This window comes from Mobula birostris, chromosome 6 (genome assembly GCF_030028105.1).
Source record: "Mobula birostris isolate sMobBir1 chromosome 6, sMobBir1.hap1, whole genome shotgun sequence".
NCBI classification, from domain to species: Eukaryota; Metazoa; Chordata; class Chondrichthyes; order Myliobatiformes; family Myliobatidae; genus Mobula; species Mobula birostris.
This window is the reverse complement of record NC_092375.1, coordinates 143,497,286-143,514,598: the sequence shown is the minus strand read 5'-3', so window position 1 is coordinate 143,514,598 and position 17,313 is coordinate 143,497,286. Positions and strand designations below refer to the sequence as shown.

Below are 17,313 nucleotides of genomic sequence, written 5' to 3'. Positions count from 1 at the left end.
TTCAGTTTTCTTCATCTTTAAAGCTCCTGCTTGATTCCAGATGTTACCAATTTATAGTTCCCGCTGAAGAACTCAGACCTTCGAAAAGGCAAAGAGGCACTTCCTGCCATGAGAATTCGCAATTAGCCAGCATATTTCACCAAACACAGACCATCAGATACCTGGTGCTTCATTTCAATTCTTCCTTCAGTTAGTCCTGACGAAGGGTCTCGGCCTGAAACGTCGACTGCACCTCTTCCTAGAGATGCTGCCTGGCCTGCTGCGTTCACCAGCAACTTTGACGTGTGTTGCTTCATTTCAAATTTAGTTTTGAAATTAAAAACTGTGTTGTGTTGCTAAGTGATAGTTCACAGTGGAGTGAATTGTGAATTAATTTCATGGGTCATCCAGTACAGCTCTTAGTGGAGGAGTATTGCAAGATTAGAAATGATGTTGTATATTGGCAATTAAAACAGAATCTAATTTTAAGTAATAATGTACAGATTCTTTTCAATATTTACTGTTTTACACCATTTCACTGTTGCATAACTTGCTAGTTCCAACCAGAAAGCAATACCAAATCCATACCCATTCTCACTGTTGTAAAAATAGGCACAGCAGTTGGAAAACCAAGTGTAGATTTACTGCTATTGTCTTCTTCGTCTTCTTCTGGTTATTTTGCTTTTATCCCTTAAAAAGTCTTTACCATCTGCAGTCTCTGAACTAAGATAATGGACAGAGACCATGTTGTGGATACACTAAGGTGACAAGCAGTCTGTCTTCATGAATGACAGACATATGTTGTTCACTTCGCTAAAGATGTTCTTGGATTTACTTTATACTTTATTATGGAAAGTAGATCTCAAAGAGTCCTTTTTACCAGGAAATCAATTACATAGGCTGGGCATGAAAAGGTGCTACATCACGCTATTAATGAAGGTGGATTAATAACCAATCATTAGACCAAAGTTACCCTGGGCCACAATGTCTTGGATCCCATTGAACTTAAATTTTATGGCTACCAGTTTATTATATAATCTGTAAGTGACAGGCTGTCATCATACTATAGAGTACAAAAGTGCTTAACTTGCTTTTTATTCCAAAACAGAAGAATTTACTTCACTAAAATCCTTTAGAGAAGGAAATATACTGTCCGTACTAAGCCTGTCCTTTGGATAACTCAAGACCCAGCTGAGGATTGGCTCCAACTCCCTTCCAAAATGATACAGCAAGACACTTAGTTGTACAAAAGAGCAGTCACAAAACAAACTCATAACCTATGACAGTATGGGAAGGTACCATCACTTCAAGGACTGTTCTCATCACCTTTAAATTCCATAAAGAATGGGTGTTGAAATCCTTACCTTGTGTACAATGTACACATCGGCACAAAAAACAGACATCTTTGAACATGTAATAGGATATGTCTCTATTGTAATCACACAAAGATCTCAACAGAAGCACCATTTCTGTGTGTGTGTGTGTGTGTGTGTGGGGGGGGCGCGGGGAGGGAGTAGCTTAGAATATTTTTATAAACGGTGAATAGGGCAACACCATATATTTAATACAGAGAGAATTCTTTACATGTAGAACTGTTACAGTCGAGGAGGTGGCCCTTCGGTCCACAATATCTCTGCTGAATACTATGCCAAATTAAACTAAATCTCTTCTGCCTGTATATGAGCCATATCTGTCCATATTAAAGTGTCTATCTAACTACCTCTATCATATGTGTTTCCATCACTACCCCTAGCAACTCGCTATGAAAAAACTTGCCCAGGTCATCTCCTTTACACTTCTCCCTCTCACCTTAAATGCATATCATTATATTTTACATTTCCATCGTGACTGTACTCCCTACCTCTGCCTCTCATAATTATATAAACTTCTATCAGACCTACCGAATGTTGACAGGACTAGGTAAGGTGGATGTGGAGAGGAAGTTTCCTCTGGTGAGGGTATCCAGAACTAGGGACAGCCTCAAAATTGAGGGGTGACCGTTTAGAACAGACGTAAGGAGGAATTTTTTTAGCTGGAGAGTGGTGAATCTGTGGAATGCTCTGCCACAGACTGTGGTGGAGGCCAAGTCCTTGGGTATAATTAAAGTGGAAGTTGATTGATACCTGATTGGTCGGGGCATCAAGGGATATGGTGAGAGGACAGCTGCGTGGGGTTGAATAGGATCTGGGATCAGCAATGATAAAATGGTGGGGAGGACTTGAAGGGATGAATAGCCTAATTTTGCTCTTATGTCTCATAATCTTATGGTCTTATTCTCTACTCAGCCTCCCATACTCCAGAGAAAACAACCCAAGCTCATATCCTCTAAGCTAGGCTGTGTCCTTGCAAAACCTCTTCTGCATCCTTTCTGAAGCCTCCACATCCTTCTTTTAATGGGGCAAATAGAACTGCATGCTCTACTTCAATTGTGGTCTGACTAAAGTTTTGCATAGTTGCAACATGACTTCCTTATTCTTGAACTCAGTGCTACGGCTCGTGATGCCATACACACAAGCAGATGAGAAGGAATGTGAGTGGGTGCGGGAGGATAGGGGGAAGAGGTAAAGGGTTGAAGAAGACGTAATCTAGTAGGAGAGATCAATGGACTATGGAAGATAGATAAGGAGTAGAGGAACCAGAGGGAGGTAACATACCTGGACCCACCTATTGCCGGCCTGTTTGTACTCCTTCACCTCTCCCCACATTTTCATTCTGGCTTCTGCCCCCTTCTTTTCTAGTTCTGATGAAGTGTTTTGGCCCAAATCATCGACTGTATATTTCCTTCCATAGATGTTCCCTGACCTGCTGAATTCCTCCAGCATTCCCTATGTATTGCTCAAAGTTTTAAGTTAAGCATGCCATATACCTCCTTTACAACCTTATCTACTTCCTCGGGCTCTTACAGTGAGTTATGTACTTGGACCCCAAGATCACTCTGTACATCAATGTTGTTAAGGGTTCTGTCATTAACTGTAGTACCTTACATAATCTCTGACAAAAAATGATTGATAGGTGCTAATGGAACAACTCTGCAGCAATTTTGTAAATATTTTCCCACCAGAAGAAACATTGCATTGACAGCTAATTAGAGAATCTGCTTGGTTGCCAATTGTCCATGGTCAGATCTACCACCCAGGATTTTTTTTCATTCAAATTATTGTAAACCAAACTCAGGAAGAAACAAACTCATCATATTAGTTGCCAAAGGAGAGTTAAGTTGAACTCTGATAAATAAGCAACTGAAGAAAATTAAGAAAGTACCTGAAATGACCTAAGTTTAGATGATGGAGCAAGTGTGGAATATGCATTCAAGGCACATTAGATCTTGTTTGGAGCTGACTAGATTTGGCTCAATAGTCACTGGGAATATATTTGGGAAAATCTTTCTGTTGCCCATTGCAGTTGTTGCTATGGTGATAACTAAAGACCTATTATATTTTTTTAAACAAACAAACAAAATTATACAGAAGAGTTCCAAAAGCAGCAGCCAGCTGTCCCTTTTAATAAAAAAAGGAAAGAAAATCAGTTCTTAGTTGGCAGAGCGCTGGAGAGATCAGGAAATCTTTCTTATATGTGCAGTTATACCTTGATCTCAAATCAGTCTTTATTCCCAGGAAATAATACATTTTCCTGATCATCAGAGGTAACAAAAAAATTAATCATATTTAGTCAACACACACACAAAATGCTGGTGGAATGCAGCAGGCCAGGCAGCATCTACAGGAAGAAGTACAGTCGACGTTTTGAGTCGAGCCCTTTCATCAGGATGAACGGAAAAAAGAGATGGTAAGAAATTTGAAAGTGGGAGGGGAAGGAGAAAATTCCGAATGATAGGAAAAGACAAGAGAGGGAGGGATGAAGCCAAAAGCTGGGAAATTGATTGGCAAAAGGGATACAAGGCTGGAGAAGGGAGAGGATCATGGGACAGAAGGCCTAAGAAGAAAGAAAGGAGGAGAGGAGCACCAGAGGAAGATGGAGTACAGGCAATGAGTATTTGTGAGAGGAAAAGAGAAAATAAATAAATACATAAATAAATAAATAAACAAATAATTGGGGATGGGGTAAGAAGGGGAGGAGGGGCATTAACAGAAGTTAGAGAAATCAAAGTTCATGCCATCAGGTTGGAGGCTACCCAGATGGAATATAAGGTGTTGTTCCTCCAACCTGAGTGTGGCTTCATCTCGACAGTAGAGGAGGCCATGGATTGACATATTGGAATGGGAATGGGATGTGGCAGTTCTTTGGATTTGGAAAAAGAGTCAAGATAAATTACATTCAAGTTTGCTTGAATTATAGTAGTAAACATAAATCTAAATATTCTTCGGGGTAATTCTTATGGAAACATTCTATGGCTATCTCTAAACATCTCAGCTATAGGAAGGTATTGAACTAAACCATGGAGAGACCGTTCATAATGCAGATGACTAGGTCACAACAGCACCTGAGAACTGTTTCAAATGCCATGAAAAACTAGAAGTATAGAAAGATCTGTGGAATTGTTATCAATTTCTGTAATAATGAAGCAAACCTACAATAACTTCTTCTAACTTTGAATATCCAGCCACAAAGACATACAGCATGGAAACAGACTCTTAATCCAATTTAATCTAATGCAACCAACAATCATATAATTACAGTAATACTATAGTCTTCTTTCCATATTCCCATCAGCTCTCTCAGTTCTTACCATTCATTTACACACTTGGGGCATTATACAGTGGTAAATTAACCTGTCAACCTGCATACCTCCTGGTGTGGGAGAAAACAGGAGCACTTAGAGGATGCGGAGTGGCATGGGGAGAATGTGCAAACATCGCAGAGACAGCTCTGGATGTCGGGATTGAACCTGGGTCATTGGAGCTTTAAGGCGGTGGTCTTACAGTGTCACCACTCCAAACCCTTTAAGTTATCCGATGAGGAAATGATCCTGTTGCTTCCTTCCTCATCTTTAATATCTCCCAGTCTTCTCTATTCTAGACAGGACAAAAGGGATTAATGAAATGATTACACTCCAGAAGTGCAATCATTTAATTATTCCATTTTGTCCTTTTTTTGTATTATTTTGAATGTAATAGAAATTATCATTAGGAGCAACACAGAAATGCATCAGTCAGCCTAATATGTCTATGCCTGTCTACACTAATCTTTCTTTGCTAATATTATTTTCAGCATCACTGTATCTACAAACACAATCCATGTACTTTTTTTCCCCACCCATTGTACAGTGTTTACTTCTGCCACTTCCTTTGGCGGTTTCCATATAATCATCTTTACTCTGGGTGTAAAAAGTTTGCCCCTCAGATTTCCTTTAAAACTTCCCTCCCTCACTTTAAACTTACTCCATCTTAAAGAATAAAGTATGCGCCCTAGAAGGAAGTTGATTATCCACTCAATCTGTACCCCTCATAATGTTATAAACCTCCAACTACACCCTAGTCTTCCACATTCCTGTGAAGATATATTACTTCCATCCATAATCTATCAGGAAAATGACTTAATTTGCAGTTTATCCTCACAGGAACCCCTGCCTTACACTGTCAAAATGTGTCCTATCCATCTCACCCCATCTATTCTGCAAGTTAAAACTAACTTGTTTTCTCTTCTCCATTTTCAGCTCTGTTAATAAGTTTTTAAACTTGAAATTAACTGTCTCTGTTTCCTCAGATACTGCCAGATCTATTTTGTTTACGGCATTTTCAGTTTTCAATTCAAGTACAAGAGTTGTTTACGATGAAAAATTCCACTTGACTTTTCTTAATCTCAATTTCTGACTTAGCAGTGGCCTCCAATATTTGCAAAGAAAAGTCTTGGATCCCTATCATAGGTCACTGAGAGCAGAAAACGTAGAGAACTTGGCACTCTTTAAACATCAATTATCATCAATTACCAAAAAGTTTCCACTAATAGTCATCTTTCAATGACTTTCAAAAGGGATCTCAATGAGTGTAAATCTCTCTTTCAGCTTCAGGATGAAAAAGTATGTGTGGATGTGTAAGAGGGCAAGTATGCACGTGGGTGAGACAAATAAATGAAATGATGACATTTCAAAACTGTGACTGAGGGAAGATGTATCCCTTTACAATTTTCTCATATAGTGGAGAGGAAATCAAGAAGTGAACTCCAAAAACCATCTGTTACAGACTTAAGAATAATGTTTTTCATTATTTATACTTATTTTATTGAGACATGGAGTGCCCATTATTTCCATTACCCACTACGTTGTTACATGTAATGTTCCTGGGGACAATTCTCGATCAAAATCATTCATTTCAAGAGGGATAAAATGAAAAAGCAAGGATTTCATGCTGAGGCTTTATAAGGTATTGGTCAGACCACACTTGGCATATTGCAAGCAGTTTTGGGCGCCTTATCTAAGAAAAGATTTGCAGGTTATGCTGGTGTTGAAAAGAGTACAGAGGAGGTACATGAGAATGGTTCCAGGAATGAAAGGGTTAATGTGTGAGGAGTATTTGGTGGCTCTGGACCTGTGCTCACTGGTGCTTAAAAGAATGAGGGATGATCTTATTGAAACCTATCGGATATTGAAAGACTGAGGTAGAGTGGATGTGGAGAAGATGTTTCCTTTGAGTCTATGCCTCAGTATAGAGGGGCGTTCATTTAGAACAGAAATAAGAAGGAATTTATTTATCTAGAGGGTGGCAAATCTGTGGATTTCATTGCCGTAGACAGCTGTGGAGGCCAACTAATTAGATATATTTAAAGCAGAGCTTTACACAGTAGATTCTTGATTATTAAGGGTGTCAAAGATTATTAAGGGGAGAAGTCAGGAGAATGGGGTTGAGAGGGGTAATTAATCAGCCATGATGGGATGGTGGAGCAGAAACGATGGGCCGAATGGCCTAATTCTGCTCCTATGTTTTATATCTTATGGTCTTAGCATAACTTTGTGTACGTTAATCCCACCTCCAAATAAAACAAATACATTGTGTTATTGTGTATAGTTGTTTAACATTTGGTCATACAACACTTTTACAGCTAAAGACATATGTCAGTTACCACGGAATGAAGGAACTTGCCGGAACTTTTCCCTGAAATGGTACTATGATGTGAAGACTGAAACATGCACACGATTCTGGTATGGCGGATGCAATGGAAATGGAAACCGATTCAACACACTAGATGAATGCTCCAAGACTTGTATCGAAGGTAAATAACACATGGGACAAACTGGGACAGCATGGCAAAAGGCACAACACACCTATCCAGAGTGTGTTTTGTTGTATTGAGTCTGGCCAGATACAGCAGTGTAGAATTATAGAGAGTTAGTCATGAGGAAACATCAAAAAAAAGGCCTCTCTAGGTTGTTTTGGTGGGAACTGGGGGTTGTAAACAGGAAAAATTCATTCACGGTTCATTGCATAAGCAGACAAACCAGATTGCCTTACTGTGTTTTGTGTAAAAATATGAAGTCTGCAGTTTCGATTGGTGAAGTGGACAAAATTACAGAACCTCCAGAGGTTTAATATTCTGCTCCATGGCTGTGTCACCGTGGACAAGATTATTACACAAATTAGTTCTTCTCCAATAATTGATGAAATCTGCAGTACTCATACTGAAAATGACATTATTACTAAAGCCAAAATTTACATTTCCTCACACTGCATTATCAGCACGGGTTAATCTGGATTTTTAAAAATGTTCAACCGTTCTACTATACAACTCCTCCTCCTGTGCTACAATACAGGATTTATACTTACCCTGTCACCTTCCTCAATGAGAGTGGTAAGTATCATTTCCTTTGCCCATGTCCAGGTTATTGAAATGAAGTAAACTTCCCCATGAAGCATCTTAAACATCAATTTAAACAACCTGTTGCAAATGTTGGGAAAATTAATTCTGCTTGATAAATACTTCGGGAAGAGGAAATGAAAACTGTTAATATTACACTTGCCCACTAAGGAGAAGTTAAGTTTGTATTACACATGCTCCTTTTTCACCAGAAGCTATTGGCAGAAGGAAATGCAAGAATCAATGGAATGAACATATATTTTAGATTCATTTTGACAAACCCAGTGCAATAATGGAATTTCCTACAGACTCAGATCTACGAACTAAGGTTCAGAATATTCAGCCATTCACATTCTCGGCCATGCCACGTGAGACAGTCCCTCCTAATTTGGACATGATGGAGACTTAAATGTTTACACTTTCAGTTGGTTATTGTGCTGAAGGCTGAAATACAAGCTTTACTTTAGTGATGATTAATTTTCTTTAGCATGGCTGATCCAAATAAAAACTCTTGTAGGGAAAAAAAATACGCTTGTTATAGCTTGCCCCATATGAACAAAAATATAGTGGTGTGTTTTGAGTAGGAAAGAAATTAACAGGACAGCAGTAGTACAAGTGAACTAAACTGTTGTAAACATTGCATGATTAATTGTACTCAGTGTTTCTGCTTCAGTCAGAAGGTCCAAGAAAATGTAAATAAAGAAATAATGGGACTAGTATTCTTGCAGGGAGATTTATTGATGCTGCTAGGGAGGGCTTAATGTATTTTGACTGAGGGCTGGCAGGCACAGTAGTAAGGAGACAAGAGAAAGGATAGAGTACCAGATGGAGAGAAAGTGGAGAATAGATGTCTGCAAGTCCAGTGGACATTGCAGACAGAGGCAGTTTAGGGAACCTGGGAAGGCTTGTAGGCTCAACTGCTTTTATTGCAGGGAGACTCACTGGTAAGTTAGATATGGTTAGGGCATCAATGCTTGGAATTACAATGCCATTGCAATCATGGAAATGGAAGAGTGAAATGTCAGCTAAATGCTCCAGGCTATAGAAGTTTAAGGCTGGAGTGCAGGGCGATGGTATGGGAACCGCAGCGACAGGGGAACAGATAGTAGAGCTTAGGGCAAAAAGATGGTATGACAACTAAGACTGAAAGGATGGACAGTGAGGGGCACTTTTACCCTGAGGAAGAGATTCTGACTGTCCACCACATCAATGCTTCTCACAATTTTTATAAAGTTCTGTCAAGTGTTCTCTTAGTATCTAATCCTCCATGGAGATCAATGCAAGCTTGTCCAACTTTTCTTTACAGTTCATACCCAGTAATTCAAGCAGCATCTTGGTAAACCTCTTCTACACCTTCTCCATGGCCTCCAGATGTTTCCTATAGAGGATGATTCCGTGTGATCTGACTAAAAACGTATACAGCTATAGCATGACTTCCTTCGTCTTATACACCACACCCCCACCAATGAAAGCAAGCATGCTGTATGTCTCCTTTACTTTACTTTCATAACTGTTTTCAGTGAACTATGGACATTGAACTCCAAGATGCCTCTGTACCTCTGTGCCATTAAGGGAACTACCATTAATTGTATACTTCTTTCATTTGACCCTCCATAGTGCAGTACCTCACACTTGTCCAGATTAAACTCTAGCTGTCACTTCTGTGCTCATATCTGTGATCTATATCCTGCTGTGTTCTTTGATAGTCCTTTACACTGTCCACAACACTACCAACCTTTGCCTCATCTGGAAACATACGAACCCAGCCATCCACATATTCAACCAGGTCATATATGGATATTACAAACAGCAGAGATACCAGTATGGATCTCTGTGGAGCACTGCTAGTCATGGACGTCCAGTGAGGACAAGAGCCTTTCACCCCACTGTCAGTCTTTTCTGAGGAAGCCAGTTACAAATGCAAACTTGTAATTCGTACTGGATTCCACGCACCTTTATCTTCTGAATCAACCTGCCATGAGGGACCTTATCAAATACCTTACTAAAATAGGCATGTAGGCACCTGCTGCTTTATCCTCATCAAGCATTTCTGTCACCTCCTCAAAAACTCAAATGAGTTTGTAAAGCATGACATACCCTGCACAAAGCCATGCTATTTGTCCCCAAGCAGGCCATGCCTTCCAAACACGCATAAATCCAGGAGAGAATTCTGTGCACACATGAGAGCGCAGAGGAGATTCTCCAGGATATTACTTGGAATGGAGGACTTGAGTTATGGGGAGAGGTTGGATATGCTGGGCTTGCTTTCCCCAGAGCAGAGCAGTCTGATGCCTACCCGCCATGGTTGGGGTGTCAAAAAGTAGGAGGCAAATGTTGGTTTAAGGCAAGAAGTAGTTTTTAAAAGGGATTTGAGGGAGATTTTTATTACCTTTTTTTAAATATACACAGTAGTTGTGGAGGTGATGGAATCAGTTGCAAGCATTACATTGAAAAGACAATTAGACTAAGCATATGGTCCTAAAGTGGTCAAATTGGATTAATGTAGATGAACAAAATGGTTAGCATAGATAGGATGGACGGAAGGGCCTATCTCCATCTGTGCAACCCTACGTCTCTCTGACTTGTATAAATTAACTGTCTCTCAAAGATTCATGAATCATAGTTAAGAAATAGTTTTTGACTTTTCTAAACTATGTGAAGGAGCAGGAAATCTCTAGAGGTTTTGAAAAATAGCAAAAAAGCTCATCTTTTATGCTGTTGATGAATAAAGTCTGATCCATCCATTCAAGATTAATAATTTAAAGCACATCAAATTAATCCATTGGAAAAAAGTTCACTAACAGTTGACCCCATAGTCATGAGTTTGAGTGAAGGGCATGTTCTGGGAACCTGCTTAAGGAACTTGTCTTCAGTACTTATTCAGTCTCCTTGGCTTCCAAGTTGGCAGCTCGTTTCCACTAATAACACATGTCTTTGCTTTAAAAATATATGATTAGGTGTTATCTCAATTTATGGGCTTTTCTACAGAACAGAATTCTAACCTTTGAATGTATTTATTTTAAGGACGAGTTCAAACCAGAATGATAACCACAATGGGAACGTAAATGAAGTGGCGGTTCCACTGTACATATACCTCTGATAGGGGTGAAACCTGCAATCTGCCAACAATCCCAATATGCTAAGGGTTCACAGATACCTTGCACTGTACTGGTAATAGCTTTCAATAATCGAATGTTGACGACTTTTGGTCTTCAAAACCTGCATGTTACAATGGTGCTAAAGTTACATCTGGGTGTTAAACTTGTGTGGAAGTAATCTGTCTGCTGTTTCATACATAGAAATTATTCAGCTTATTCCTTCTGTCTGTTTTACAGTTTTCATACTTAATATGAACTTTTCTAACGTTCATGTCACACACTTCTGTAAAAATCTGTTGGTAATTAACACTACCATAAATTAAAATGCACAGAACAAAATCTTATACAATTCACTTGAAAAAAATTATTACAACTTGCTTCCATTGTATGTATATGCTTTGATTTTTTTTTAATGGAGGGAATCTATTTCATCACTGAACCATTAGCAGATTTGACTCATACCTGCAAGATCTGTACAGATTCAACACATTGCTGCATAATTGCAAAAGTGACCTTTACTTTTTTAATAAAGAAAGTTCTATACATTTTGTTTTAAAGAGTCACTGGTTTGTTAAAAGTTTCTCTCATTATTGCTTTCCTTGAGGAAACAATATATATTTTTGTACACTTTAAAAAATTCTTGATAATTTGGAATTGTTTTAAATTATGTACAGATGTGCACTTCTCTGCATTTGTCAGTTATTTGGAACCATAAAAAAAAAACTAAGAATCGTTTTAGAAATTCAACAGGGATTACACGTTAAACCAAACAAGTTTCAAGTCCAGGCTTTAATGTAAGGGTCATTTTTAAGGTTTTATTTTTATGACAGTTATATTGTATGTCTTTAATGAAGAAATGTATGAGAGACTTTCTAATAAAATTGGTCTGAAATTTGAAATGTTTACATCTAAATGTTTTCACTTATTTTCCACACAGAACTCTTTGAATCAGCTGAAGTTGAAACTGTTATAGGAGCTAGGCTAGATGTCCACATTTATTTAATTAATGTATTTATTTAGCGATATGGTGCAGAATAGCCCCTTCGAGCTGCACTGTTCAGCAACCTCCGATTTAGCCCTAACCTCATCACTGGATAATTTACAATGACCAATTAACCTACAAACTAGCATGTTCTTGGTCTGTAGGAGGAAACTGGAGCACCCAGAGGAGGCCCACGCATTCTGGGAGAGGATGCTGGAATTGAACTGCAAAATCCAATGCCCCCAGCTTTTGGAACGTCGGGCTAACCCCTATGCTGCCCTGGGACCCACATTGTACATCTGTTGATAATATTAGTTGCAATCACAAGATCAGTTAAAGGTGAAAAAAATCCTTTATATTGTCTCAAACAAGCATCTGAAATGAGACGTAACACTAACTGAATGCACAGCAGCGTTCTCTCTAGGCTACAATATTCCACCCATCGTAACATCGTATGTCACATTCCAAATTAAATCAGCAACTCAGGGATTATATGGGTGATATTCAGGTATGAGTAAAATTAACTACATTTCAAGAAAAAAGAATTACTGTGTAGGGTTCACCTCTTCTAAATAATATTCCAGCACTGGTAGCCCTATCTCCCTCCAGCAGCCATTTCCAGCTGTCACCCTCTTCTCCATCTGCCTCTCAATGTTTTTTCATCTCCCTCTCGCTCTCTCTCTGTCTGCAGCTCTCATTCACCTGCTACTGCCTGGAAATACTACCCCTACTCCCCTCCCCCACCTTGTACATCTTGCCAGTAATATTACACCCTCCCTCAGCCCACCAATCACCTTGAACTCCTTTTTCGCAACTCTCCTTATCCTCTTTATATTGCCAATGTCACCTCTGTGCGCCCGATGAAGGATTTTGACCCAAAATGTTGACAATTCTTTTCCTCCCACAGATGATGTTCGAGCTACAAAAAAATGGTAGTGTACGTTTAAAATACATCTTATGGAAATGTTTGTTTGATGATGAACTTCAATAAAAGATAAGTTACAAAAAAAGTGTACTATTGTTAAAAATTATAGTTTTTCAAAATGGATTTACAATTGAACCATATATCAGGGACAATAACTAATGGAAGTCATTTGTCTCATGAAAAGGTCCAGAAATTTTGAAGTTACTATTAATATATATTTTTTAAAATATCTCACTTTAAGAAGCATTAATAATTCTTGAAATGTTGGAGAAATAAGTCCATCAAATAAATTTCTTTTCACAGCTCTCAAGTTAATTAGGGGAAGGACGCATCATTCAGACTGTCTTGGCTTCATGTCCCTGAATACAGCGTTCTCTTGGTTGTTCAGTGATTTCAGGACTTGCCTCCACTACTTTTGCTTGGGAATTTATTACATTTCCTGATATCATCTAAAATTTACCTCTGACTGAATGCAATATAATATAAACAAATAAAATCATGTTGCAGATAAACCCTTTCAAATGGCTAAGGAGGTAACATTCATCTAGCCACACCGTTGAATATTCTAAAAACTTTGTCTTGTTTCTCCTTCAAAGCCCTTTATTTTGGCAAGCAGAGATGAATGCAGCACAATGGTTATTCACAACATCCTCTAAGCTCAAAGGGCAGTCAGTGGGATGAGTTGAAGTGTAACGTGGGCAAAACTGAAAGGGTTATGAATGCAGGACTGAAGGTGTTATATTTAAATACACACAATAAGGTAGAAGATCTTGTAACGCGATTAGAGATTGGCAGGTACGGCATTGTGGGCATCACTAAGTCAAGCTGAAAGAACATCATAGTTGGAGGCCTAACATATAAGGATACACATTTCATCAAAAGTGCAGGCAGGTAGGCAGAGGGGGTGGAATGGCTTTCTTGGTAAAAAATGAAATCAGATCTTTAGAAAGAGATGGCATAGGATCAGAAGATGTAGAATCCTTGTGGACAGAGTTAAAATGCAAGGGTAAAAAGACCCTGATGAGAGTTATATACAGTTATAAACAATAGCCAAGGTGTGGTATATAAATTTCAACGGAAAACAGAAAAGGCATGTAATAAGGGCAATGTTGTGATAGTCATGGGGATTTCTATATGCAGGTAGATTAGGAAAATCCGGTTGGTGCTGGATCCCATGAGAGGGAATTCGTAGAATGCCTACAAGATGGCTTTTTAGACCAGCTTGTGGTTAAGAGGCCAATTCTGAATTGGGTGTTACGTAATGAAACAGATTTGATTAGCGAGTTTAAGGTAAAGGAATCCTTAGGAGACAGCGAACAGAATATGATACAATTCTCCCTGCAGTTTGAGAGGGAGAAGATAAAGTCTGCATTATCAGTATTATAGTGGAGAAAAGTAAACTATAGAGGCATGATAGAGAAGCTGGCCAAAGTTGATTGGAAGGGGACACTAGCAGGAATGATGGCAGAGCAGCAATGGCTGGAGTTTCTGGGGCAATTTGGAAGGCAGAGGATAAACACATCCCAAAGATGAAGAGGTGTTCCAAAGGGAGGATGAAGTAACCATGACTGACTAGGCAGGTTAAAGACAGCATAAAAGCAAAAGAGATGGGAGAAAATATAGTAAGAATTAGTGGGAGGTTAGTGTATTGGGAAGCTTTTAAAAAACCAACAGAAGGCAACTAAAAAAGCCATAAGAAGAGAAAAGAAGAAATATGAAGGTAAGATAGCCAATAATATAAAAGTGGATGTCAATTTTTTTCAAATATATGAAGAGTAAAAGAGAGGTGAGAATGAATATCAGACTGCTGGAAAATGATGCTGCAGAAGTAGTAATGGGGGAGAAAGAAATGGCAGGTGAACTGACTCAATATTTTGCATCTGTTTTCACTGTGGAAGACACCAGTAGTATGCCTGAATTCCAAGCATGTAAGGGGGCAGAAGTGAGTGTGGTTGCTATTACTAAGGAGAAAGTACTTGGGAAGCAGAAAGGTCTAAAGGTAGAGAAGACACCTAGACCAGATGGGCTATACCCCATAGTTCAGAAAGAGATGGCTGAAGAGATTGTGGAGGCATTAGTAATGATCTATTGAGAATCACTGGATTTGGGACTGGTTCCAGAGGACTGGAAAATTAGAAATGTCTCTTGACTCTTTAAGAAGGGAGGGAAGCAGTTCAAAATTCAAAGTATATTTACTATCAAAGTAGGTATGCTGTATACAAACTTGAGATTTGTTTTCTTGCAGGCAAATGAAATGTCAGCATTCATTTCGAGAGGACTAGAATATAAGAGTAAGGACGTGATGTTGGGGTTTTATAAGGCATTAGTTAGACTGCACTTGGAGTATCATGAAAAATTTTGGGCCCCTTATCCAAGAAAATATGTGCTGGCATTGGAGAGGGTCCAGGAGGTTTACGACACTGATTCTGGGAATGAAAGGGTGAATGTATGAGGAGCATTTGTTGGCTCTAGGCCAGTACTCATGAGTTTAGAAGAATGAGTGGGGATCTCGCTGATGCCTATTGAGTGTTGAAAGACCTAGATGGAGTGGATGTGCAGAGGGTGTTTCTTTTAGTGCAGGAGTCTAGGACCAGAGGGCACAGCCTCAGAATAGAGGGACGTCTATTTAGAACAGAGATAGGGAGGAATTTCTTTAGTCAGAGGGCTGTGAAGCTGTGGAATTTATTGCCGCAGGCAGCTGTGGAGGCCAAGGATTGAGTATATGTAAAGCAGAGTTTGATAGGTTCTTGCTTAGTCAGGGCATCAAAGGTTATAGGGAGAAGACAGACGTATGTATTTGAGAGGGTTAATAAATTAGCCATAATGAAATGGTAGAGCAGAATCAGTGGATTGAGTGGCCTAATTCTGCTCTTAAGTCTAATTTCTAAAAATGGTCTACTTAAAAAATGCAGCAAGACGTGCAGTTTGCTTTAACAACCAACACAACCTAAAGATGTGTGGGAAGAAACCCAGAAGAGCCACCACAGAGTCCGACACCAACTTAGCATGCTCACTATGTTCACAGAACAACACAAACAACAATAACAACAGAACAACAACAACATAACAACAACAGCAAAACAAGCCTCTATTTGTTTTGCACATCACACAAACACACAGCCACACACTTTTCTAACCCCAGGACAGGCTGTTTCTAGTCCAACACATCATCTGTTTCTTCCCCTCCAAGGTTTCCAGCATCTGCAAAATCTCTTGGGTTTACACTCACTTTGAGTTCATTGCGATTGCTTGTAATTTAGTTGTTTCTGTACAAAAACTAATTAACACCTGCGTTCAATCAGAATGCTCAAACTCTTACTATCCCTCAGCTCATGCAATCAGAGTATTACTGTACACACACACACACCTAAGCAGACTAACAGAGCTAAGTCTTTAGGTTGCACATTGAACAATACCGCCTGACTTCAAAGATAACCTGAACTCACAACCTAGCTTAGCGGGATTTATCCGCAAAGTGGGAATGAACTCATAGTACTCTGCAAAATTGGAGCCAAGCAGACATCAAGCTGCATGATATTTTTCAGAAAAGTCACTCTTTTTGAGGTTGGCTCAATGAGAACAAACACAGATGTGGATTTACTTATTCTTCTGGAGTTTCTTAAGAATGCATTCTTGTGTCCTTTCTTAAAGCTTTCAGAAATAATTGGTTTTAGTCTGACAACCAAGAAATGTCATCTCAAGTTATCCGACCATCCGATCAACTCTGCTCTTAAACGCATCTCCCCCGTTTCACGCACATCTGCTCTCACTCCATCCTCCCGCCACCCCACTAGGAATAGGGTTCCCCTGGTCCTCACCTACTACCCCACCAGCCTCCGGGTCCAACATATTATTCTCCGTAACTTCCGCCACCTCCAACGGGATCCCACCACTAAGCACATCTTTCCCTCCCCCCTCTCTGCTTTCCGCAGGGATCGCTCCCTACGCGACTCCCTTGTCCATTCGTCCCCCCCATCCCTCCCCACTGATCTCCCTCCTGGCACTTATCCGTGTAAGTGGAACAAGTGCTACACATGCCCTTACACTTCCTCCCTTACCACCATTCAGGGCCCCAAACAGTCCTTCCAGGTGAGGCAACACTTCACGTGTGAGTCGGCTGGGGTGATACACTGCGTCGGGTGCTCCCGATGTGGCCTTTTATATATTGGCGAGACCCTACGCAGACTGGGAGACCGCTTTGCTGAACACCTACGCTCTGTCCGCCGGAGAAAGCAGGATCTCCCAGTGGCCACACATTTTAATTCCACATCCTATTCCCATTCTGACATGTCTATCCACGGCCTCCTCTACTGTAAAGATGAAGCCACACTCAGGTTGGAGGAACAACACCTTATATTCCGTCTGGGTAGCCTCCAACCTGATGGCATGAACATCGACTTCTCTAACTTCCACTAATGCCCCACCTCCCCCTCGTACCCCATCTGTTACTTACTTTAATACACACATTCTTTCTCTCACTCTCCTTTTTCTCCCTCTGCCCCTCTGAATATACCCCTTGCCCATCCTCTGGGTTCCCCCCCACCCTTGTCTTTCTTCCTGGACCTCCTGTCCCATGATCC

General features: G+C 39.8%; 1 protein-coding gene across 4 annotated transcripts in view; it reads left to right on the top strand.

Annotated features, from left to right (window-relative positions):
- LOC140199424 (collagen alpha-3(VI) chain-like) overlaps nt 1-11,725 on the top strand; it is a 196,715-nt gene extending 184,990 nt beyond the window's left edge. For all 4 annotated transcript variants that reach the window (XM_072261494.1, XM_072261495.1, XM_072261493.1 and 1 more), the window contains 2 exons: nt 6,976-7,146; nt 10,753-11,725. In XM_072261494.1, coding sequence (XP_072117595.1) covers nt 6,976-7,146; nt 10,753-10,793 — 212 coding nt within the window. In that variant the 3' untranslated portion in view covers nt 10,794-11,725. The remainder of the gene's footprint in view (nt 1-6,975; nt 7,147-10,752) is intronic.
- Nucleotides 11,726-17,313: the final 5,588 nt, after the last annotated feature.